This window comes from Ricinus communis, chromosome 7 (assembly GCF_019578655.1).
Source record: "Ricinus communis isolate WT05 ecotype wild-type chromosome 7, ASM1957865v1, whole genome shotgun sequence".
NCBI classification, from domain to species: Eukaryota; Viridiplantae; Streptophyta; class Magnoliopsida; order Malpighiales; family Euphorbiaceae; genus Ricinus; species Ricinus communis.
This window is the reverse complement of record NC_063262.1, coordinates 22287961-22313507: the sequence shown is the minus strand read 5'-3', so window position 1 is coordinate 22313507 and position 25547 is coordinate 22287961. Positions and strand designations below refer to the sequence as shown.

The 25547-nt window shown below is 30.8% G+C and overlaps 2 protein-coding genes and 1 pseudogene across 2 annotated transcripts; 2 read left to right on the top strand and 1 right to left on the bottom strand.

The window, feature by feature from the left end:
• The first annotated feature begins 7207 nt into the window (after positions 1-7207).
• Positions 7208-8507, top strand: LOC112536385 (annotated as a pseudogene).
• Positions 8508-10440: 1933 nt separating this feature from the next.
• LOC8265572 lies at positions 10441-11170 on the top strand. Its single transcript, XM_002528897.4, has one exon. The coding sequence runs from the start codon at positions 10576-10578 to the stop codon at positions 10990-10992; it is 417 nt and encodes a 138-aa protein (XP_002528943.1). The 5' UTR covers positions 10441-10575; the 3' UTR covers positions 10993-11170.
• Positions 11171-11360: 190 nt separating this feature from the next.
• LOC8265573 (transcription initiation factor TFIID subunit 6) lies at positions 11361-21419 on the bottom strand. The gene is made up of 11 exons (XM_002528898.3): positions 21101-21419; positions 20875-20976; positions 20669-20777; positions 20132-20232; positions 19887-20024; positions 19703-19798; positions 18516-18640; positions 17903-18035; positions 13016-13141; positions 12792-12903; positions 11361-11949 (listed from the first exon to the last, which is right to left on the bottom strand). The coding sequence occupies exons 1-11, from the start codon at positions 21311-21313 to the stop codon at positions 11576-11578; spliced, it is 1629 nt and encodes a 542-aa protein (XP_002528944.2). The 5' UTR covers positions 21314-21419; the 3' UTR covers positions 11361-11575.
• Positions 21420-25547: the final 4128 nt, after the last annotated feature.

Here is a 25547-nt window from a genome sequence, read left to right as displayed (position 1 = left end):
ATTAGTGTTTTCCTTATTGTAGTTATTTTTGTTTAATGGATTAGAGTGACATGGCCGTGACATGGGCATGCCGGTGCCCGTGCCATCCGTTGGAAGAAGAGATTTCAGAAACATGGCCATGCTAAAGCCATACTGGAAAAGAAGTTAACGACACAGGCATGACATAGCCGTTTGGAACAATAAAAGATTTTCTATTCAAAATAGATTTTGGAATTCAAAAAGAAATAGGTTTATTCAAATCTTTCGTGTATAAGGGGATTTAAATAATCATTCTAAGGATGCGAGCTTGATGAGAAAATAAGTATTAAACTGAGATTGAAGGAGAGACCGCACAAGATCCAAGAGTTTTATTTTTTTCATATTTAATTATTTAATTATATTTGTTTATATTACCACAATTAGAAGTGGCTAAATTTCTTTTAGAGTTTATGATAGGAGTAGTTATTCCATGATGTGATTAAACATGTTTCTTTTATTAATTTGATATTCAGTTAATTCTATGAGTCGTGCTTAATTTATGATTTTATACTTGGCCAGCTTGACTGCATGTTTACGGATAAATTAACCAACGAAAGTTAAGGAAACTTACTAGCTTAAGATTCATAGGACTAAGATTAGCTCTTCGCGAGAAAATAATTGTTAAAGAGCTTAATGAGTTTTGATTAAATTTTTAATCACGAGAGTATATTAAACTTTAATCTTAACATGCTTAATTAAGCTCGAGAGAGTCTTTAGGTATTTTAAAACAATTACCCTTAATTGAAATCATAGTGTTTAATAATCTAGGTGTTCATGAATATATTCGAATAGTAAAACTGACCCTAAGCTCTAAACTTTAATTATTTAATTTTCTTATAGGTTTAATTATTTAGATTTAGATTTTATTTGCTTAATTGCCTTTATTTGATTTGCTAGCTAAGATTATAAGTAGAAATATTAGTACTCAATATACAATTCTTAAGGGAAGAATAACTCTTTATACTACATTTACGATCTGTGCGCTTGCGGATTTTGAAACATAACATAGTGACAAAGTATAGTCCGATTATGCTAGAGTCTTAATAGAGTCTGATCCAAATGTAAAGGTATGATTTTGTTTGAAGTATGATCTCTAATGTATAGGTTATATCTGAAGTTCAAGTTTGATCTAGCGTGCAAGTCTGACCTGTTCCACAAGTATTGTGATGTTTAGGTTTGATATGATTTAGAAGTCTGATTTGATGAAGAATTCTGCTTGGATATGGATTAATAGGCCCAAAATCCACAAGGTGGAAGGAAGTTGGTGGAAAGCCATATATGAAAGTGCGATTAGATAGAGCCTTCGTTAATGCTTAATAGCATCACTTGTAAATAAAAGCATATGTGAGACACCTACAGAGGGTATACTCGGATCATTGCCTAATCCTAATCAACACAAATGGATCCCAACCTCCCCTTTTTATTTCTCGACCAGCCTTAGGTTCAGAAAGCATATTCTTTGTAGAATATTCATACTCAGTATCACTTACGCTAATATGACAAAAGGTTAGGAAATGACTAAAGAAGAGAGCTACTTGAAAAGGTAAATCATTTCTTTATATTCTTTTCTTCTTTTTTTTTTTTTTAGGTTATTGTTCTTTGAATGTCACTATTCTATTTTTTCTTCATGAGCATTCCAAGCTGGTAATTGATGGTTGCCAGGTGCAGAAAAAAGCGGGCTATGATGTTCAAGTTTGATATGAAGTAAAAGTCTCATCTCTATTGGTTTTCGACAGATTGTTTATGTAACGCCTTAGCTGGAACTGGGCCTAAAAATCCAGTTTTGTATTTTTCATTTTTACGGACTATGGACTCTAGCAACTCGAAGCTCTAACTGCTATTGCTTCAATCTTGAACCGACTCTTAAACATTATGCATAACACCACTAGAAAAAAATAGGGGTGAGTAAAAGTCAGTGAGAGGAACAAACAAGAATTTGAAATGAAATACATTTAATACTATACTAATTGTTAGAACTATTACAACAAGCAGGTTAACGACGACGATTGTTTGTGGCTAGTCCATTAGTAGATAGTTTTATCTATGTAGTCCTTAACTTAGCAATGACACAATACCGTCTTTTTTATAGTAATTTTGCTAGATTGAAAAGAAATTATAAAATTTATTACTTTTCATTATTTAATCAAGACTTTTTAATTTTAGTAATATCAGGCGTGAATTTTTTTATTTTTATAATTTAATACACTGAACTTTTTTTATAATTATACACTAAAAAGTAAGTATACTTTTATTGATGTGAGAAATATCGGCAAAGCTAATCCATATAGATGCCACCCATTTGCTAAATTATAAAAAAAGTACAAATTTTAGCGATTCTTATAATTTAATTATAACTTTTTATTCTATATATAATCTATATAATTATAAATTTTTTTGACACGTGTGCTTAATTTTTGATACATATGACTTTTGTTTTGGCATGTATACTATTTTGACAAATGGAATTCAAACTTATGTATAATCTTATAATTGTTTCTATTAATTTATTATTAATAAGTTACATTCCTAATTAAACACTAATTCTAATTCTAAGAAATAAAATATTAATTATATTTTAATATTATATTAATTAATAAATTATTTACTAATAAGATAATGATACTAATTCTATTCTAAAAAATAATATATTAATTATATTTTAATATTATATTAATTAATACATTAGTTTTCTAATTAAATAATAATTTTAATTCTATAAAAGAATATCCTTAGTATTATATTAATAATAAATTAATTTTTTAATTTTATAATAAATTTTTATTTTTAAAAAATAATAATATCAATTATATTGATAATATTAATTTATATAATATTAAAATTAATTAATAGATATTTTAACATAATTTTTATATTATTTTACTAATAATTTTTCTTTTAAAAGGAGATATTTAAATATAGTTAGTTTGCTATTATCTTTTTAAGATATTATAGATTAATATTAAATATTAAAAATTATTAAATTGTATCTATTAACTTAATTTTATAATCGAAATAATAATAATAATCGCGTAATGTATGAGTGCACGACTAATTTTTTTAATTTGATACGCTTTTGCAACTGCTACATACAAATTAAGTGTTTAAAATTTTATTTTGCTTTGAAATCTAGTAATTTTTTAAATATAGTAAGATATAAGAAATGATTAAATAAAAATATTTATTATCATTATTTTAAATATTTATGAACACCACTTATTATTTATTAATTTAATAAACATGAAATTCTTATCCAATAATAGTAAAATAAAATATGAAATTATACTTTTTTTCCACTAATGGCTATGAACTTAGATCCTTGTTGAGTAAAAGGGAATTCAAAATAAATTTCTATTATTCACTATATACTTTTATAAAAAATAATGTATTTTATTTACTAAAAAGACTATAAATTCATTGATTATTTTAATGTTTTGTCATTGCAACAGTCTTTTAAATTCTTAACGAAGTATTTTAAAATAATATTGATAAAAGAAATATTTTTCTCTACAATAACCATAAATAAATATGATAAACTACGTAATATATGGTAATGGCACATAAATTGATTATTAAACATCTTTAAGAAAAAAATCTATTCAATGTAAAAAGTTCTTTTTCCTTCTTTTATATATTTGCTTAAATACTACACATATTTTTGAATTTTCATAAAATTTGTATATTAATTATAATCATTATTTATTGTTAACGGTATTTGTGGTGAGAACGGTGTTTAGAGGCGGAGCGTGAGGTATTGCAATAGATTATTTTAAAATATTGTTTTATTTGGTCGAATTCATATTAAATTTTTAAAGTTTTAGAGGGTGTTGGAACATTTTTGTCTCAAGATCAATGATGAAATTTATAGAGACCTTACACTATGGAGGAAGTTCATAAAGCCCTTATCCAAATAAAGTTGATGATTCTGATGGTATGTCCCTTTTGTTTTATCAAAAGTTTTACCATATTGTTAATTCTAATGTATCTAATGCTGTACTTAATATCTTAAAAGGGCCCCTTTTCCTAGTTTTCTAAATCACACACATTGTCTTCATGCCAAAAGTAATCAACCGAATTTCATGAAAGACTTTAGACCGATTAGTTTGTATAATGTGCTTTACGAGATTGTATCGAAATTGTTGACTCACAAAACCAAAGTGCTTTTATTCATAAAAGATTAATTTCTAATTATATTCTAGTGGCCTATGAGTGTTTCATCACATAAAGAAAAAGAATAAGAATAAGGATTGAAGAGAAAATTTGGTTTTTAAATTGGATATGAATAAGACATATCATTCCTCACATTCCTCATACTGGATTTGGTTTTGCTCAATGTATCCGTGTGTTTTTTTATTTAAAGAAAATTTTTTTTATGTGTTTCAGTTAATCTATTATTTTAGATGAATTTAAAGAGCTATATTATACTTAATTTATACTTAAAATCTAATTAAAATGACATGAACGTTTGCTCTTGGAAGTGAGAAGTTTCGAGTTCGAATTCTCTCCTTTACACTAAATGAATTTTCACTTTTATGGTGAGTTAAAAGAGATTATTACCCCTTGTTGTGTAATTCATGGTTTGTTAGCATTTTAATGAATAAAGAAACTTATAGCAATTTGATTCTATTAGTTATTTTATTTTTTTTTATATTTTTATGAATTGATAAACTTTTTAATTATTTTAGAATAATTATATGATTTTTTCATCCATCTTAATAATAATCGTGATAATTTTGACTATATTTAGGGCTATATTTTGTTCATTATAAGTTTCATCCTTCTCAACTCTTATGACTTATTTGGCTATCGATTTAGCATCAATTGTTCCAAATGAGGTGAATAACAGGACCCACTTTGGAAAAGGAAAAAAACTCTAATGCTTTGTTTGCTTGAAACCTATAAAAAAATTTATTTTATTTTAAAAAAAATATAAAAAAATAAAATAAAAATAATAAAACTGAAAAATATATTTTAGTGTTATAGAATGTATTTACTTATTCAAATTTATTTAAAAATTCTATCTATTTTGTTAAAATTTAATTTAGTTATAATTAATTTTATACAAATTTAATTACGTAAAAACAAATATTACGATAAACAATTTTGTACGATTCCTGCCTTGCTGAATGAAGTGCAAGAAGAAAATGGTGACCTTAAATTCCCCTGATTTATAAAAATAAAAATCTCTCTCTCTCACTAGTTAGTACACAGTGGGGAATTTCCGTCAGAGGCAGTTTTTGGTGGCTTTTGACACCGGAAACTTGCCATTCTTGTGTTTTTTGCTAGTTTATAGGATTTTCTAAATCTTAGTTGCGTTCTTTTAGATCTTGCTTTGCTGGTTTTTTATGTGCCTTTGCAGGTTGGTTCGATGACTACTAGTGGTTGGTCTTCGTCTGTGCTGGTTTTCTCCATAGGACCTCTCTGCGTTTCTCATGTAGAAGGCTGTTCTTGGATAGCGGTAGGAAGGGATGAGCAGAGACAACTGGGTTTTTTATTAGAGTCGATGCTTATTTTGCTTCATCACCTGGGTTTTCTTCACTTATGGGGATTGGGATTTATTCAGCTAGTGAAAGCAATGTACTCGTTACGGCAAATATGCAAATACCTCTTCTTAATCGATCTTCAATTTGGTATACCTTGAGTTCAGGTGAAAGAGGATGACATCATTGTTCTAGGGTTTCTAGACTGGTCTAGTTATTTTGCTCCAAATTAAAGTAGCTAGGCTTAGAGGTGACCAACGATCGTTCAGGTTTGATTTTGACCAAAAAAAAAAACGAAATTTTCTGATTTTATTAATCAAATTAATTGAAATATTAAATATAATTCAACCGAAGCGAATCACAAAAATTTGATTCAATTCAATTGATCGGTTTGAGTTTTTTAAAATTTCTTTGTTCTTTTTGTAATTTAAACTATTAATATATATGATATTTGTTGAACCTCAATAATGATTAAGAAATATTTAAAATAAATAATATATTAGAAATTTTAGTCGATTTGGTTATAATTAAATTTTTTAAGTAAAAATTAAACCAAACTAAATATTATTTGATTTATCTGTTATTAATTCGAACCGAATTAAATTTTGAAAATAACCATACCGAAGTAAACTAGTTGGTTTGATTTGATTTTTTAATTTCGGTTCAGTTTTGCTCACTCCTAGTTATGCTGTTGGAAAACTGGTAATGAGTTGAGATTTAGAAGAGGGCTCTATTGCTAAATTTGCTTACTTCAGGGGCTTTTTAGTAATTAGATTTGTAGGCCATTGGACCATGTTTCTTCGGGACTTTAAGCCTGTTTGTACAAAGGGTAATTTTTTATAGAAAAAGTTACATCTTATACACTTTTTTTAGAAGTAATTATAAAAATATATCAGTTTTTATATGCTTACTTTTTTACCAATTTTTTTTTCTTTTTTATATTTTTTTTCCTATTTTTTTATAGAGAAATTTCTTAGCAAGATTATTGATTGCATTTTGTTCTGCTCGGAATGATCGAAATATCTTATTTTATTAAGATAAACAGAACGAAATACTTTTTGTTTTATATCAGTCAAAATCTCAGCCATCTTGAACTGAAAAAAAATAAAATTAGACTGAAATGGTCATTCCGTCCGAGATTAACGAGATAGATCAATATGAGATAGTTTTATAAAAAATATATTATTTTATCATTGAAATGAGTTAAATAGCTCAGTAATAATTAATTCTAACTCAATAAAATTCTTTTTTTTTTCTATCAATAAAACGAATTAAAATTCAAAACCTCAAAACTAAAAATCCAAAAATCCCGTAAAATCATCTTTTTATCTTTATTTATTATTTTATTTGTATACTATAGTTTACTTAGGTATTCTTTTTACTTAATTTTTGAATTCTTTTATGTTTTAATATATATTGTTTACTAATAACAATTTAAGACTTATATAATTTGATTCACAGCTTTGACATTTATAAGATACTATTTTATATTTTGTTCAGCTGTGTTATAGAAAGATATTTTACTATTGTAATTCTATAATAATGAAGATTGTATTATTATCAGCTTGTTGCTTGCTAATTTTATCTAATTACATTGTGGGTATTAATTTTATAGTGTTATATTTTGCCAGTATATATATATATATATATATATATATATCGGAATAGTCCGAAATAGTCCGAAATTACAAGGGAATAAAATTCATAACTTTGCTTCTTACTCTATTTCTCTTTCTTTCTAACCGAGAAACTCTTTTTATTTTTTTATTTTTTTGCTCTTTCCCTTCATTTCAGATCTACCTTAGCAATACCATCACAAAATTTTGTGGCTTTTCTTTGTCTCTTTTTGTGCTGGAAATTCGTTTACGGCAGCGAAAGAGATTGTAGCCATTGTAGAATCTTTGCCGAAGAGCTGGGTATCTCCTTCTCATTCATGGAATAAAAGCACCCATTACCATTACTAGCAGAACCTGCACTACCTTGGTGGATTTAAACATGATTTGTGTAGAATTATTAAGAAAAGCTAAAGACCATTTCATGAGTCCATGAGAATCCATAAGAACGGCGGAAAGCTTGACATAAATCTTCCATAGGTTTACCATTTGTGCAGGTATAAAGCCTTGAAGGTAAATCAAGAAAATTAATACAAAAATTTGAACAAATGGAAGTACAGCTTGGGACACTGGCAGAGTTCACAGTTGCGGAGGAAAGATTGGTCGCAGAGAAGCCAAAAAAAACCTCTCATTTGAAGAAGCTGCCAGCTTGTCTTTAGGTGTTCAAACTGCACAGGAAGGTTTTATGAATGCCGATTTTAAGAAGGGGCAAAATATTTTTGTAGTTGGTGGAGCAGGTGGTGTTGGCAATCTAGTTGTTCAGCTTGCCAAGCATTTCTATGGAGCTTCATATGTTGTTGCAACAACTAGGACACCCAAGGTGGAATTCTTCCAAAGTTTGGGAGCTGACAAATACGGGATACAATGATATTGAGGAGAAATATGATTTTGTTTATACAATTCGTACTGATTCTACTTCACCTAGTTAATATTGAGAAACGTTAACCAGCAGTTCTTGCTTTATGTCTCCTCATTTTATGCTGCTAAGCATTTCTTTTTCTGCTCTTTTCTTAAACTCTCTGTTTTAATTCATGATTAAATCTTCAGGTGACTCCAAGAATTCCTTTGTGGTAGCCAAGGATGATGCGCCAATTATCGACATAACCTGGTCGCCCTCAAATCCATTGGTGTTTATTCAGCTTTGACAGTTTCAGGGGAAAACCTGGAAAAGCTTAGGCCATATCTAGAGACTGACAAGCTCAAGGCTGCGATTGATCCTACTGGTCCATATAATATTTTCTGTAATAGCGGTGGCAAGATCGGCGGTGAACGGTGATGTTACGCTGATATGTGCGGGGAGAGAGAGATAGAGGAAGGTACCTGGAAATTTGCCGTAATGGAAAAATCGTTTTAGGTCCCTAAATGGAAATTAATGCTATAATAAATCCAGTTTTTAATATTTTTTTCATTTTTTTCATTTCTTTTTTAGAAAAATAAAAAAATTACAATTAAAACTAATTAACACTATTCTAGACTCATTAATAATAATGAAGAAATATATTCTAAAAAATTCAGAGTATTACAACCTAGTAAGAAATGATTTAAGAAAATAGTTAAGATTAACTTGATTTTAATTAAGTGAAGAGTTTAACGAGCCAAGCATGAGTTTTATAACACTCGATTTAATAGACTTAAAATACTAATAAATTTTTATTGTTTAATCATTATATATGAGAAGTTATGTAATTGAAAATGGTTCCATTACTAAGTTATTCTACCTTGAATTATTATTTATTTATTTCGAGAATCAAGCCCTATCAAATATAGTAAGTTGAAAAAATTTAGATACTGCATAGCTACTTTGGATGTTTTCTTGTTGACGTTTAGTTGACGTTTGGTTGATGTAAGAGGAATAAAGTTATATTTTGTTAATGTTTGATTGACTTTTTATTTTTTGTTTAATGCATATTTGTTTAAATTTAATTTAATTTATTGGTTTATACTTGTCTTTTATTTATTAATATTCTTTTGTAACAGGATGATTTTGTTGATTTTAATTGATGTGTGCTTTTCTTAAAAGAAAAAAAGAATTTCGATATGATTGATGTTTAGTTGATTTTTTATGATATTTGACTTATGTTTTCCATAAAAGAATATTTTTATAAATTTTTTTCTTAAAGTAAAAAATGTAATTTTTTTAAAGAAAAGGGATCTTTTTGTAAAGAACTTTTTTTATATCTGTTTTCAGAATTATGTTTTGAGGGGGTATATGCTCTTTGCTAGTTACACTTATTGAGCAGTTTAATTCCTTTTTTCTTTCGACCAAAAATATAAATTTGCCTGATTTTGACTGTAAGTCCCATAAGGAAAAAAGAAAAAGAATTGGTCTCCCGACGAAGAATTCACATCTCTGTGGGTCTTGTTGTTTTTGAAAGCAAGTAGCAGTTGATACCGTTACTGCTTGCTTTTAACTCTTATTGAAGTCTTTGACTTTTTCCTTTTTAATTTGAAAAGCACCATTAGCCCATTGAAAGTTAGACCCACTGACTCTAAAAGTCCATTTAATTGCTTTAAATATAGATGCTCGCCATTAGATCATGACCGATCATTTATGCCCTGGTTCAAGCCAGTTACTTTAGCTATGAAATAAATTTGAATATTAATTTGGAAAACGCTTAAAAATTGTTTCTCATTCAAGGCGCATTCATGTTTTGTATATCTACTTTAACTGAAATTTATTTATGAGATAATTGTATAATATAAATGCACACAGTGCCGTTGCTAATAGAGTAATATTAGAAGTATGTGTAAGAGTTTGTAACGAAAGACATGATATTTTTTTAAAAATTTTGTCTAAGCTTAGTATATTGTCCCCACCTATACGCCAAATTGATATATAATTGATACATATTTGTTAGTTTTAAATGATAAAGTATATGTCAATCATCTAATACTAAAATGTAATATACTCATACATAGATGTCACTCTCTTATTAGTTGTGGTGTATATACTAAATCTAGATAAAAAAATTTCAATCTTTTTAGGGACGGTAATAAAATATAAATCTAGCTGAATTAATGACTTGAAATGCAAAAATATAAATAGGTGTCGGGATCTAAATGGGTTAACAATGGCAGAAATATCTATAAATTTGGAGTTTCTTTTATTCATTGTTATTAGTAAAAAGGAAAAATCACTTTATATAGTAGACATGTGAAAGAAAACTTCGTCATACTTTATTATTGTGGTGGGTAGTGGATCATATTTGGTGGGTTCGCAGGTAGGTAGTAGTAAGAGAGAAACAACACGCCCAAAAGCAAAGTTGTGCGTTGGAAACTGAGTACACGCCTGGGTACACATTTTCCACAAGGCATAATGATTCAACGTGTTTATGCCTGTAGCAGCTACAACTATAAATACAAAGCACAAAACCAACATCTTGTTCATCAAAAATCAAAACCAAAAAAGATCATTCAATAGCCATAACCTTGCTAGTGCTAGTTGTTAGTAAAGCAGTAAGACCAAAATGAGTGTTGAAGTTTTGGACAGTGGTACCATCATCAACTTTGTGGAAGACGAAGAAGCATTCAGTGTCTCAATACGACATCATTTTTCCTGTCTTGATACGGACCAAGATGGTCTTCTTTCCTTTGCAGAAATGCTGAAGGAGCTTCAGAGTTTGAGGGTTTTCGAGACTCACTTTGGTATAGATGTGAAGACGGACCCAATGGAGCTTGCTCGAGTTTATGATTCTCTTTTCTTGCAGTTTGATCATGACTTGAATGGGACAGTAGACCTGGAAGAGTACATGACAGAGACCAAGAAGATGCTGCTTGCTATGGCTAACGGAATAGGTCTCTTGCCGATTCAGATGGTCCTGGAAGAAGATAGCCTCCTAAAGAAAGCTGTGGAGAAGGAGTCTGCAACTTTTGTAGCTGCGTAATTTAATTGGCCAATTTCGTATACATTCTGCTATGCATCTATTACAACAAACCTTAATTTTCTTTTTCCTCTTTTTTCTATGCTTTCCAGTTCTTTCTCGTTTTCTGAACTTCCCCAGTGTATGCCAAATTGGATCATTAACAATGAAAATAAATGAGTTTTCTATTTGTTATTACTAATTGAAGGCTGAAGATGTCAACTCAGTTATAACTTTGAGAACCATAATGTAAATTGCAGCACACAAGCTAATCTCACTGCTCATCAATTAATAGCTAAAATTTTGGTTAAAAGTAAAACCAGACACCTGATTCTAGTTGCCATGTCCAAAAGTAGACAGGAGAGCATTCAACCTATACTGAGAAATGGAGATCATGTTAAGTCTGAAATAGGTATAATAGGATCATCGAAGAGAGGAAACAACTCATGAGTTTTAGATGAAGAGCAAAGAGGTAACAATCACAAGAAGCTAGAGAAACTCTACATAACTAAAATCGTTTATAAGGATTGAGCCATAATTTCCTCCTTTGGATATACATCATTACATCTAGATTTATATCTAATCTGTAACAAATCTTTACAATTGGTCATAAGAATAATGACATCTCAGGAGATGGAATGAAGGACAGAATACCTTCCCCAAATAGCTCAAACAGTGATGCCAGCAACTGACCAGATTTCAAGTCATCCTTCCATACTTGATTGAGAATAGCTGATGTCTTCATAACTCCACCATCTCCCTTGACTCTTTCAGTTTTGCAGTCTGATTCATGATTGGTTGGCATCTGTTCAGAAGATGTGGATGCACTCGCATTAGTATCACTTGAAGGAACTGGTGTGGTTGCTTCCCATTGCATACGAGAAGGTGATGAGTCAGTGGACAATGCATTGACTGGATCATCAGTTGCTATCCTCTTCGGGAGTGGTTGTTCTGCAGGCTGCATGCTTGCCTTCCGTTTATCTTTGATGATTTTTGAAGGAAAAAAATAATTATAAAAAGGAAATTAGAGTCTGTTTATTTCAAGGGATGTAGGCTAAAAAAGTAAAATTTTTACAAAAAACAGACAAAAGAATTGTGACAAGTTGGTAAAGATCTACCAAGTCAAAGTTAAGTTGGGCATTTGTTTTGACTTCTCAACCTCCTTGATCCTAAAGCACTAACTTATTTATTAGTTGGGTTGGTCAGTTTTTCTCAAATGGTAGTGAGACAAAGGTACCTAATATGTTATTCAAATAGTTCTCTAGAATAACAATCGAGAAAGTAGGGATATCATTAGATTTTAAGATATAAAACTAGTGCCCTTTATGAGAACAGCATGTGAACCAAAAGTGTCACTTCTCAATAAGCAATTTCCTGATAACATTTATTGACAACAAACAAATCCTAGACTTTGCTCCAAGTAACAAAAAATTTTAGAAATACATGATGGGAAGTTCGTTGTTTAGGTATAATTATTTCTATGATCCATCTTCTTTCTTGAATGGGCATCCCCAATTCATTTGATATTAGACAAGATGAATTGACACCAGATGCTCATCCCATTTTATGCTGAGAGATTACTGGAAAAGAAACAAAAGAAAAAAAAAAAAAAAAAAAAAGCAAATTCCTTTCTCCCCCACCATGGAAGGGGGATCGTACAAAAGAAAAACATAGAAAAGACAAAGAACGGTCCATTTATTTTGAAACATTGTGATCACTGATCACTGCCGGAACATGAGTATGAGTTAAGGATCTATGGAAAAAGATGCAAAAGTTCATATGGTATATAGTTTCAATTGGAAAGCAAAGTCCATTAAACTTACTTAATTGTGCAGTAATGATTTTTCCATTGGTCCTCCACACAGCATGTGCTGGAGGTGATGGGAAAAGTGGGAAAAGCTTGAGGCGGTCATATAAGCACTGACCTGCTGCATTCTGAAAAATACCTTGTTGTGTAAGTTACACCTTTATAGAGCAATCATAAGACATCTCTTAAGTCTCACTGGACGAACATTATATCTCCATATAAGAAGTAAGAACTACTTACCAACAGTGCTCCATAAACGAGCCAAGCTTCATGCCTCTTCATCTCGTTCTTTTGCTTTTCAAGCAGCATCTCTGGTTCAAGAACTTGGAGATAAGGCTTGAGGTTTGGAAGCACAAGAAAACGAACCTACTTGCAAAGTGATAACCATTAATGATTCAAGTTCCTTGATGAAGGGTTAAAGTAAATGCAGAACTCATGATGACATCCTTAACTAGTTCAATGACTAGTTGAATACCGGAGTCTAAAGGAAACACAATACGAAGTTTTTTTAATTAAAAGCAGAGATTACAGGTCAATTTCCAAATCCCATTTGCTAAACAAGAAAAGGAGAGTTAGAATAATAGTGAAAATGTTTGGTAGAAAATTAATGAGTATTAACTTCCTGAACCAGGAAAACTTACATAACAAACTCAAATAGCAGAGTTAATCGTGCATATGTGATACAGAATTGCATCCCAAAACTCTGGAGGAAAAACTCAATTAGTTAAGAGAACAGATCACATCCGCAAACAACCGCGCATAAATGGTTTAGTAGAAATAATTGCTTGATGCCAGCCATTAAACCACCTTTTCTTGGTGTTGCAGTATGCTACTTCCTACACTCTGTGCTTTGGTTGCATGATAAAAGAAGAGACTAAGAATCCGGCAAAGATCTTTGAAAAGTATGACCCAACAAATTCAGATAAAAGCAATCGAGACTGAACAGGAGCAGTAAAAGCAGCCTAAAATTTCATTTATTAAGCTTCATTTCAGCCATCAATTATCTGAAGAGCACATCTCAAAACAGAAACCTCTTCTTCATTCTTTGAAGCATGAGAAATTAGGTCCTATAACCTCTAACTGGATGTAACATATAATAGAATCATACAGGAATTTTCATTTTGTATTAAATAATTGTGTTTGAGATCATTGTGCACCAGATAAACTAAGAAAAGACTTAAAATCTGCTGCTTGGCTATTTCTTTAACATGCAGATTCACTCCTTGATGTAGGACAGATTTCTGTTCTATGTTTGTTTTCGTGGAAAATAAAGGTTTTAAAATTAAAAGTCAGATTTGACAGAGATTTTCAGATCTAAAATAGAGGAATAGGAAAGAAAAGATAAGAAAACTTTTAAGAGTCAACACTTGGAAGGTTTAGGAGTCACCTAAAGAGAATGGACACAAACAATTCTAGAGCAGCAATTCATAGGAAATCTTTGTTGATTGAATTTGAAAACTGAATAACAATTATTATAAGCCTAGATATTTATAAACTAACCTAATCCTAACACTACCTGGATTAGGAATCCTAAACTAGGAAAATTACAAACTAATACTAACTAGGAAATATTAAACCAACTAAAGCTCCTAAATCAGACTTAAAATAACATTTTAACTATTGTTTCAGCAAAGCTAGAAATTACAAAAATACATTTTAGGTATTGAGATTGTCAATTTTATACCAAAATTCTAAATCTCTTGATTCTTTGTTTTTCTTTATGTTTTCCTTCTCCACATCATTCCTTTGGCAAATGTTACATTAATAATGATCAAAGGGGGTAAATCAAGCAGTGAAGTAGTTCTAAGCTCAAGAGATGTTAAGAAGAATTGCAGCATAAGATTAAGTCTCAATTTATCAAGAAATAACAGTTGTTGCAAATGACAAATGGACCGATGAGGAAAGGAAGTTTATGAATTAGCTAGCTAAATGAGATCTGTAACAGAATTGTTACTAGTTGTAACAGATCAGCAATACTGAACTGATGGTACACATGCATTCTTGTATCTGTAGCAAACAATCGGTTGTGAATAATGAATATATTCTTATTTCTTCTCTCTCTTGCTCGTCTCTTTGTTTCTCTCTCACATTCTAACTTCTTCTGTCCAAATAACCACACCTTCCACCATTACTCAGTCAAGGTGAAGTTATCAAATAACTTCAACAACCATAAATATCTACTTCAATATGATTTTTTGTGCTCATGCCAATAACCCACAATAAGTCCTCTCAAAGCCATTGTCCGTATCATTGGATAGAAGGTAGGTAGCCTTTGCACCTTTACCAAAAGCAAAAAGAGGCTGACCATTAAACACCATACATCAACTTGAAAACCAAATCATACCTTCCCATGCTCTCTTCATTGTTTCTTCTATCCTTTCACCCTATGAAGCATGGATACAGACACAGATATGAATATGGGTACGGGACAATAATTTCTAAGAAAGTGAGGCACGGATATGGTGAGGGCACAAATAATTTAATATATATGTATATACATCGGCTAACTCTGTAGCAGCATCTGCGGTGTAATACAGAAGATGCGAGCGTTATCTGAAATGATTGGCCGTAAAGCGTCTATCGGTGGCTTTTTAAGTCCGTCTTGAATTCTCAAAGCTCAAACCCAGACAGGCGGTGGAAACTGCCAAGCTGGGATATAGTAGGAGCAGAGGGAATTTTTGATGGAGCCATGAAATGCATAGAGATCGGAAAGAATACCAACAGCGAAAGCACTCCACTGGGCCAACACTAACACTGAGAAACAAAAGCTAAGGGAGCGAATGGGATTAGATACCCTAGTAGCCTTAGCCGTAAACGATAGATACTAGGTGTTGTGCATATCGACCGATGTAGTGTTGTAGTTAACGCATTAAGCATCCCACCTTAAGTATCCCGCCTGGGGAGTACGTTCGCAAGAATGAAACTCAAAGGAATTGACAGAGGCCTGCACAAGCGGTGGAGCATGTGGTTTAATTCAATGCAAAGCAAAGAACCTTACCAGGGCTTGACATGCTGTAGGAAAAGCTCGAACGACCTTTAACAAAAAGGTACCTTCACCCGAAAATGAAACAGGTAAGTAGGTAGAGAATACCTAGGGGTGGAAGACAACTCTCTCTAAGGAAATAGGCAAAATAGCCTGTTACTTTAGGAAAAGGGGTGCGAATCCTCTTGAAAGAGAAAGGTGCCTTCGGGAACTCAGACACAGGTGGTGCATGGCTGTCGTTGACTCGTTCCATAAGGTGTTGGGTTAAGTCCCGCAACAAGCGCAACCCTCATGTTTAGTTGCCACTATTGAGTTTGGAACCTTAAGCAGACTGTCGATGATAAGCCGAAGCAAGGTAAAGATGACGTCAAGTCATCATGCCTCTTATGCCCTGGGTGACACACGTGCTTTAATGGTTGGGACAAAGGGCTGCGATCCTGAAAGGGTGAGGTAACTCCAGAAACCCGTCCTCGGTTCCAATCGCAGGCTGCAACTTGCCTACATGAAGCCAAAATTGCTAATAATCGTTGTTAAGCCATATGGCGGTGAATTCGTTCCCGAGCCTTGTATAAACCGCCCGTCACACTGTGGGAGCTAGCCCCACCTAAATTCATTACCTTAATCATAAGGAGGGGGATGCCGAAGGCAGAGCTAGTGACTGGAGTAAAGTCATAACAAGGTAGCCGTACTAGAAGGTGCGGCTAAATCACCTCCTTTTTAGGGAGAGGTAATGCTTGTTGAGTATTTTGATTTGACACTACTTCACACTCCAAAAAAATGGAGCTACATATGAGTTAAACTTGTCAATGAAAGTCTTCTTTCTCAACGGTGAAGTAAGACCAAGCTCATAAGCTTATCATTCTAGGTCGGAACAAGTTGATAAGATCCCATTTGTTTGCAAATAAATTGTCGTAGACTAATTATTGTGAAGCTTTCTTCAAAATAATTATGATGATAAATATAGGAGAAAATACTAATTCAAATTGAATGGATTCAAAACACTGTTACTACATGGATCGGGATTAACAACTCTCCCGATTTCATCCATTAAATAATATTTAAGTATTCAAAAAGTTTGTTTTAAATTATCAATTTTCAAATATTTAGTTACTGAGATCCGATTATGAGTTGTTAATATTTAAATTTAAATGTTAAAATACATAAAATTTTGCAATTTGAAGGATTTTTCCTAAAGGGCCCAACGAATTTCTAATTGGAAATATAGGATCTCTTTTAATTGATTCTTTTATTACATTGTTGAAAGGATCCATTCAAAAACAATTAAATGATGACAAAATGATCAAAGATTGACATTCCTTATTTCTATTCAACAATGTACTAATAGTTCCTTGATTTTGTTTATGTGATTATTGAATCCTTGTCTTGAAACAGATGGGATAAAATGGATTAATATTAGTGATTTACCCTATTATTAGAGATCGGTCCTAAACCTGATGGATCATTCCTTTTTCTATATATATATATATATATATAATACAAAATTACATAAATAACATTCATTAAACTTGAACTAGAAGTCTAATTTTTTTTCAATCTCTTAATTTTCACCCACTTCATCTACAAACAACAGTATTTGAGAAAAAACAAGTTGTAGAAAAAATTTTGAGGACGAAAAGTTAGGAACAAATCGAAGAGATAGAAGTAGAAAGCAAGGTTTCTGTCCATTAAATAATATGAAGAGTAAAGAGATTAAGTGTGGCTAGGGTTTTCTTGAAAGATTTATGTTTTATGCTTTTATAATTAGATCAATTAACTTTTAAGTTATTTTAGAAAGCACCCCATGTCTTTCAAATTTGCCCCCAAAATTTTGCAAACTTTATCACTTCCCATGTCCCAAGCAAGTCCCCGCACCTGTAAAAGAAAAAGCACATTTTCGAGCATGTCCCATACGTGTCCCTAGCATGTCCGTATCCTTGGAATGTCTGACATGTATACGGCAACCTCCTATGAGTCTCTGTGCTTTATAGCTTCCACCATATCTATATATCAAACCTTTATAATATGCATTGATATTTTTTTATAGGTTACATGCAATTAGCGATATAAGAGCTTAAATCTCCAATAACCATTTAACAAACACATAAACATTTCAACTACAAGAAATGCGAGAGAAGAAATAATACCACATTGGGTCCTAGGGCTGCCAACCCTTGAATTGCACCATAGTGTTGAGTAAGTGACCGTTTTGGGTCAAAAAGTGCATTAAGCAAAGTTTTTGTCAAACGCGTCTGAAGACTGCTGTAAACATGACCAAATCTGCAACAGATTTTGAAACTTGAATTCCAAACATGAGATACCAAGTAGACTACTATTTTATATGGACATTTCTAGTAAGATCAATTAGGTAGGCAAAACACTTGAACTGTGAAATAGATATCTCAGTTTCCAAACATTATTTAGAATGTGGAATAAACATTTAGATTTAATCCAGCATTTAATACTTTCAATTTTTATTTTCTTTTGCAAGTAATCACATTGAATTGATAATAATGGGCCACATTTGTTACTTGCGAGGACAAACAAAAAGAAGGAAATGGAAAGGAAAAATAATTCCACCTGATAACTATAGATAAATATGAAGGGGTCAAATAGATGATTAGCTGGATGCTTGAGCCTCGGTTGAGATTAATTAACATACATAGGAGATCAGTAAATATGCAGGATGTTGCTAAATACTAACAAATTATTTCAGTTGCATGCAGAATGGAAGCCAAATCAAGTAAGTCTTACTCTTACCTTTTGCATATTGAGGCAACCAAGTTAGCTGTGAAGTCTCTGAGCTCCCAGTGGTTATCTGCAAATCTATTCCCCAACCTTTTTGCAACAAGGCAGGTGACCACAGATGGCATCAGCTGATGTAGCTGAGAAGAAATCCAAATATCTCTCAAATTCAAAGATAGCATATTCTTCATACAAACTATAGAGTATATCCATTAGTTCGATAGTTACAATAAAGGACATTAAATATTGTTTTGACATGCAACACATTTGCTTGAACGCTTCAGTTAGTGATGTTTAGAACAAAAGTAAGCAAAGGGGAAGACAAAGTCCAAACAAGATGTAAACAGGCACAGTACGGAAGGCATAATTGTCTGCTTTGTATTATATCAGATAGCACAAGATGGAGCTAAGGAGCCAACAATGACTTTGTTAAACTCATACAATATAAAGAAAACAATTAATTACATTTAGAAGTTATTTTTCTAAAATTAGTGATAGCCTGATGTGTCTTGACCATCTTGTTAAATTTAAGTCATTTATTCAAGGTTTTTGATTTAACGTCCTTGAGAAAATTTAAATTTTTTAATACAGTGATTCAACTAATATAATCTCTATAAGTAATTTCATTAGAGGTAATTTAAATAAGTTAAGATGTGGAATGAATTAATGATAAGGAACATTAGGTTTAAAATGTTATACTAATCATGATTCTCTTGTTAAATTGGATCCTTTTATTAATCGTTTTCCAAAATTCATGATAGTGGCTAAAGATACAGTCTGACAGTCCAATACTGTTATAAAAATTTGACATAGAAATGGTTTGCAATATCATTATTTAGAACCTTGTTCCTTTTTCAACTCATCCTTATACATTTTCCATTTTTTTCCTGGGAAATTAATTTTTCATAGCAGCATGTTTCTTTTAGAACAAAGATCTTTCAAATGAACTTATAATCCAACTTTTGCCAGCAATGAAAAGTTTTTTAAACAACAATTTTCATTAGGCTTTGAATAATGGGTCAACTGGCTAGCAGCTAATCTCTACCAAATGGATTGACACCAACCATTTAAAAGGCCTCAGTACTGGCATATTCAGGACATGTATTATAGGTGCAACATGGAAGGTTCAACTGTTCAGTTACTAAAACTCGAGCTGGAAATTATTTGGCGGTAACAAGTTTGTACATGGTTGGAAAACTTACATAAGGTTCAATATGTATGTGAGGATTCTGTAGAAGACTCCGAACAACACGCATCAAAGCAAAGAGAAGTTGAAAATCACTTAAACTACGAGAAACCTGCATGATTGGAAAAGCAGAATTTAGAATAAACCAAAAATACCATCTAACTTCCCATAAATCTAGAACATTGTCAGTACATTATAACCTCATCAGCAATGAAGCATGTGAAATAAGGAACCAATGGATGAAGTCCTGGGTCAGTAGCCAAACTAACTAATGCTTCTTTGAAAAGGGGTAAATCTGATCTCCTCATTGTAAGCTCTGTGATTTTATCAAAGTACAGCTGCGAAGGCCAGAAGAAAACCAAAAGGGAGACAGGAAATTATACAAGCCTCATTAAAAATAATAATAATAATAATAATACTAAACTACTGATAACATATCATATACCTGTAGCTCCCTAGATAATACATGCCTAACTGGCAGTTTGATATCAACTGGTAGTCCATCCTTTAGTTCATTGTTTTTGCCATCAGGAGGAGGTGCAATAACTATAGACAAAACATGATCAATCCATTGTTAGCTCCAAATATTCCAGCTAAGATTGAGAGGAAAACTGAAAATAATATTCATCAACTGCCTCATAATCCCAAGGCCAAAATCAGTAAGCCTTGAAAGTGGAACTTAAAATATTTTTGGAATAACTAAATAAAATTGATTATATTCCTAAAACGTACGAATAAAATATAAACTATTTTGTGGATTCTTTGTCAACTAAACAAAACAATTGAAATCCCAATTCCAAGAATTGCAGTCCATTCCCAGTATTAAAGCCAACGAAATGAACAAAGAGAGCATTTTGTAGAAGAAGAATAGCCACAATTCATGATATGACTACACAAGTTTAAGACTATAATGCAGAAAAAAGAAAGAAGAAAAAGAAAGGGAAGCTGATAAATAAGAACTAAAGGATAAAGATTGATTGACCTTCCAAAGGAGCATTTTCAGGGATAGCAGGTTGTACACCTTCAATAGCCAGCCAATGACAAACAATAGAAGTATCAAGCGGTGCTTTTGGTAGAGGAGCTTCAATCACCTGTATACATATATAACCATCAAAATTCTTGTATAATCTTTAGCATGATTCCAATTCTTTTAATAATAAAAAAAATTAAAAAACTTAGAAATATTACATCCTTAAAATCAATATCCTTGTCATCAATGTAAAATAAATCCCTATGACCAATAGCTCTTTTAAACTGCAATGCACCTCCTGATGCGACGCCGTACACTGGCTGCAAATTCAACAAAAACAAAAACAAAACAAAACAAAACAGTAATTAGGCAATTCATTACCTTAAAATGGAAGAACAAGCATGAAAAAATAATTTAAGAAAAAATTGTAAATTTGAGATTTACCTCGATGTTTCTTAGGTTAAGAGCACCATCAACATCATAACAAGTTAAGGTAGTCCTTTTAGAATGGCGCATACATTTAATTGCTTCTTGCATGATTTCACGCATTCGATATTCAACGTCGGGAGCGAGAGAGAGAGCTGCATCTTCGCTTAAATTGGTGATACCGATGCTTTGTGCTATTACCTCTATTGTTTCCTTCGGAACTATACTCATTCTCCTTTCAATTCTTTTTTTCTTTTCCTTCTTCACTCCCCCGCCTCTTATTACAGGATCCGAACTTGTCCTCCTTCCTTTTATTAAAATGGGTAACCCGGCTCTTAAACCGTATTGGAAGACGTTAAAAATTAATTAAAGGCTCATTTTGGCCCCTAATGTTAGAGTCAAGGAACAAGTATATCCCTAAAGAAAAATGAAGGACATTTTACCTATCAAATTCATGTTTTCTAACAATACTGCCCCTCACTGAGCGGAGGTTAAATATCAATACATTTCTCCGATAGAGTTAGCTGGCTTAAAATATAGTAGGTCCTTTCTAACAATAAGAAATTAAATATATTGTTTTCTTTCTTCTCTATCTTTCCCTCTTTATAATATGTAGTTAACTATTTTAAAAATTGAAATTAGAAATTTGTAAGGAAAAGACAAGATCTCTAAAATTAAGAATATACTATCATCTCCTACTACTATTTCGACATGGCATCAATTTCAACAACTAGCTCGGTCAAAAGAAACAACGTGGAATTTAACCATGAATGACCTACTAAGTATTGAAAATGTCATTTGATGAAGGTGAAGGTAAAGGCTACAAGATAGACTTCTTGGACTGTCAAAAATCCTAGATTTAGATTTTATGCATGCTCTAATTACGAAGTAAGTTGTGTTTTAGGTTAAATGCATATTTGAAATTGGCCACTAAATTTTATAATCTCAATCAATTTGGTCATAATTTCAAGTAAATAGTTGTGGTTACTTTAAATGGTAATAAGAAAACAATTGTTTAATATAGCAAACCCAAGAGTGACAGAAAAACTCTTTCATTGTCGAAACTACTCATTTGTTATGCCTTTTTCAGTTCAATATCACAAATAGCATCCGATTTAGCACAAATATCAATCTCCATAAGTGGTTTCAATTGTAACTTTATCTCAAATTAGGATTAGAAAGATTGAAATCTATTTGGAATTTTATTCTCTTTTCTATTCTATTAGAGTTGTCACTACAGGTAAAAGGATGATACAAATTTTAAAAATTTTGGATGTAAAGTTTATGTCTAACTCAAGTATATCCATTATGATGTCATTAAGTAGGGGCAGTTGTCATAAAAATTATGCCACATCATCATTTTGGTAATTACTTTTTAATCCAAAATTTAGCTACATTTAGTAAGGGAGCAACATTATAGATAAATATGAATTTGACAATTAAATATCTTTTTATTTTTTGGCAAAACCATCTCATCTATTTTGAACTTTGACCATATTTGCAGACAAACCTCATTTTTAAATTTTAGCATTTTGGTCCAATACATTTACGTTTTTTACCAAATCCACCCAAGCTCATTTAGGTGTATGCATTTGATGGTTGTAACATACATACGTGTATTATTTTTTGCCAATTTGGAATCCAACCCTAACCAAGACTATCCCATCTATCCTAATCTTTGGCCATTTTTGTAACTATATCCTCATAAAAAAAAGGTGGAAATGATATCGTTCTTCTTTTGATAGAGAGATTTTAGAGAGAAAAATCAAAGGGATAGTTGTGTTTATAAAGAGAAAAGGGGAAAGGAAGAGGATGGCGACTACTATAAATACAGAAGAAGAAAAGACATAAAGCGGTCTTCTCCAAGAGTTTTTCTCAATACTATTTACTAAAATATAAGAATAAGGATAAGAAAACCATGAATATCAAATGGCATTAAAAAGTTGTTATTTCTCGTCAACAATTTAGAAATATAATAAACAATCATGTACTTTTAATGTCTTGATATTTTAATTTTTCATCGATTTCTTTAATGTTGTTTGGGAATTTATTTTCCTTTGATTGTTTTTCTTGGATTCTACTAATCTTATAGTAATTATTTTTTCTTGGATTTTCTTTAATTGTTTGATTGGTATGATTTATAATAATGTGAGGTTTATTGTTGTTTTTTTTTTTGTGATATAGATTAATTTAAGGTATTTATTTCTTGTTAATTTTCTATGATCATATAGATATTTTTATTGAATTTGTATTTTACTCTGTAATTTTATTTCCTTATAAATACAAATCCCTATTGCTTTCTCTCTCTAAAATCTATTTCTCTATAAACCCACCGCTTGATCTAGAAAATTTTGATAAAGAACAAAAAAAGAAAAGATAGAATGGTGGCATTTCTATCTTTCTTCTTTTCTTTTATATATTTAATTAGAAAATAATGTGTTTTAGCTTGACGATGCTAAATTTGTAAACAATGGTCAAAGATCAGAATAAATGAAATAATTATTGTCAGGGCTGAATTTTATATTGGTATAAAATAAGGCACATGCCTAAATGAGTTTTGGTAAATTTAGTAAAAGAATACAAAAATAATAGACCAAAATGCTAAAATTTGAAGGTGAGGGTATATTTATGAAAATAACAACAAATCATGGTAGATGAGATAGTTTTTCCTTATTTTTGTAAGGGGATAGTTGTTTCTCGACTCCAATAGTAAGGGTCAAAATGAGTTTTTTTCTTAACTAAATGGAAATAAGTGTTTTCTTTTTTATTTTTTCTTTTCGATTATAAAAAATATTTATAAAAATTAAAATTATATTCATTAAAATACTTGCTAATAAAATATAATCTAAATTAAAATATATGTAGTATAACATAGTTTTTAACAAATAATATAATCCTTTTAATCAAAAGAATTACACAAAATTTTGTTCTTACTTCTTATATGCTAATATACTATTTTACATTATCAGAATACAAGATGATTATTAATTCTTCAAGTAGCATCCAAATTCTTTTAAAAAAAACTTGAGATTTAGACCTTCTGAGCAAAAAATAAATATCACTTTTATTCTTTTTATTTATATAAACTAATATCATATCTCCTAAAAGGAAAAATAAAAAGCCAGAATGTTATTACAATAAGCTTAAAATAAGTCATTAAAATGTACTTAACAACTATAAAAATATAACTAAATTTGATATTGGCTTGCCTAAATAGTCCCACATTTTTTTTATTTTTTATGCAATTTCATCTAAATGGAATATTAACACAATAAAATATAGACGGATAACTTCGTATAATTCTAAGAAATAAAATTTTATCAATATAATATAATAAAAATGAGGAGATAAATAGTAATCATCTAAAGAAAATATGGCTTAATGCATTTTTGGCCTTTGAACTTTTTATAATTAGTTATTTGGCTGTTTGAACTTTTTTTTTGTCTCAATTGTCGCATGAACTCTTTTTTTAACCACTTAAATCATGTTTTGCTTACATGTACAGCGTGTGTTACATAAGCATGTTGATATGGAAAAAAATTAGACACATATTAGACAACTTATACTCGAAGGAATAAGTTATCAAAATGCATCATTTGAGAAAATAAAACGCTTCTACTGAATTTCTAATCAATTTTCAATGCTTAAATCCCTAAATCTTTAATTTTCTAAATCGATTAAGCATAAATCTCTAAAAAGCTAAGCAAATTGTTCTTGTTCCAATATTTGTTACTATTTGTGTTTGCACATTTGTTTATGTTCGTGTTCACACATTTAGTCTTGCAAAAACCGAAAGCGAGGTTTCAAAGAAAGGTATATATTAGTGGTTGTCTTTAGTTTTAGTTTCAATTGTTTTCTTTACTTGCAATAGTTGTGTTTTATTTAGAGCTTTTCTTTATCTATTTGTATTAGTTGCAATTGTTATCTTTTTAAATAAACTTTTTTATTGACATTTTAGTTAATAGCTTTACTGTTTGAAGTATTTATTAAAGAAATAGAAATTTTGATTAAGATAATATTTGCAGTAAAAATGTATAATAATGCTTTGTATTATGCTACATGTTTTGTTATTGGCATTATTGATAGAATGGACAAACTTGTAAATATTATATGGAATCACGAGAGGTAGTTTCATGAATAATTGGACTTAGAGTGATGGACTTGTTAACACTGACCTCAATTATGATATAGATAGATTTAGTTTATCTTAATTTTTAGGTCTTACAAGAGAGTTGGATTATACTACAACGGTAAGATTTCATATAAAGTATAACAATGAAGAGGATTTTAGGAATTTAAATATTGATAGAGATACCTTAGATTGGACTGAAGGGGTAAATAATGGAGAGACAGTTGAAGTGTTTGTGGAGCATGTGGTTGATAAACCTAAAATTGCTAAACCTAATAAGATTATACCATAAATAGCCTTTACAGTTATAAGAGTAACCCTAATCTAAAATATAAC